The sequence below is a fragment of the Poecilia latipinna genome, unplaced genomic scaffold (assembly GCF_001443285.1).
Source record: "Poecilia latipinna isolate Pla-1442-1.1 unplaced genomic scaffold, P_latipinna-1.0 Scaffold2224, whole genome shotgun sequence".
NCBI lineage: Eukaryota > Metazoa > Chordata > Actinopteri > Cyprinodontiformes > Poeciliidae > Poecilia > Poecilia latipinna.
In genome coordinates this window covers 7,335-8,613 of record NW_015114840.1, presented here as the reverse complement: position 1 = coordinate 8,613, position 1,279 = coordinate 7,335, and the positions used below count along the sequence as shown (strand labels likewise).

General features: G+C 53.4%; 1 protein-coding gene across 1 annotated transcript in view; it reads right to left on the bottom strand.

Moving 5' to 3' along the window:
* The window catches only part of LOC106936835 (uncharacterized), a 5,738-nt gene extending 4,465 nt beyond the window's left edge, over positions 1–1,273 (bottom strand). The window contains exons 1-2 of the mRNA XM_015018058.1: positions 395–1,273; positions 5–292 (exon numbers count right to left, since the gene is read on the bottom strand). Coding sequence (XP_014873544.1) covers positions 5–292; positions 395–982 — 876 coding nt within the window. The 5' untranslated portion in view covers positions 983–1,273. The remainder of the gene's footprint in view (positions 1–4; positions 293–394) is intronic.
* Positions 1,274–1,279: the final 6 nt, after the last annotated feature.

The following is a 1,279-nucleotide window of genomic DNA, read 5'->3' as shown; positions in this document are numbered from 1 at the left end:
CGGCTCTCGACGCCCCTCTGGGCTGGTCCGGATGCTGGCGGTGGAACTTGCGGACAAGGTCCTTGTCCAGGACCAGGCGAGAAGGAACCCAGGACCTCTCCTCAGGACCATAACCCTTCCAGTCCACAAGATATTGGATGCCACGGCCCCAACGTCGGGAACGCAGTAACCGCCTCACAGTAAAGGCAGGGGCCCCATCAATGAGTCGGGGGGGTGGAGGGGGTCTGGCTGGAGGGCAAAACCTGGATGACATCAGTGGTTTGATCTTGGAGACATGGAAGGTGGGGTGTACCCGTAATGAAGGCGGTAGTTTGAGCCGTACAGCTACTGGGTTAACGATCTTAGTAACTGGAAATGGGCCCACAAAACGGGGTGCCAACTTACGGTTCTCTACCTTGATGGGCAGATCCCTAGTAGACAACCACACCCTCTGACCGACCAGGTATCTCGGGGCTTGGGATCTGTGGCGATTGGCATTCCTGGCATAGACTGCAGAAGTCTTGCAGAGAGTAGCTCTGGCCCTTCTCCAAACTCTGAGACAGCGACGTGCTGCTAAGTGGGCAGCCGGGACCTGGGTGGCTCCCTCCTGAACAGAGAGAATGGGCGGCTGATAGCCATAAACGACATGAAACGGTGACAGACCTGTGGAGCTTGATGGTAATCCATTAATGGCATACTCAACCCAAGGTAAGTTCTGGGACCAGCGACTAGGAGCGTCCATACAAAGGATGCGCAACTTGGACTCAACCTCCTGATTTATCCTCTCTGTCTGGCCATCCGTCTGAGGGTGAAAACCTGAAGAAAGACTGACATCAATGCCAAGAAGGGTGCAAAACTCACTCCAAAAACGGGAAATGAATTGTGGTCCTCTGTCAGAGACAATATTGCGGGGAATGCCATGAAGTCTGAACACCTCTCGAGCCATCACCCTAGCGAGGTCAGGTGCTGAAGGTAACTTGTGTAAAGGAATGAGGTGGGTCATCTTAGAGAACCTGTCAACCACAGTGAGGAGTACTGTGTTACCTTGAGAGGGAGGAAGGCCGGTGACGAAATCCAAAGAGATGTGGGACCATGGTCGATGAGGAATCGGCAGAGGCCTCAGAAAACCAGCAGGAGGACGTCTGGAGGGCTTAACTCTGGAACAGGTGACACATGCTGAAACAAACTCTCGGGTGTCTTTTCTCAGAGTGGGCCACCAGAATCCTGACTGAACCACAGCCAGAGTCTTGGTAATACCTGGATGACAGAAAAGTTTAGAGCCATGACAGAATTGAAGGAC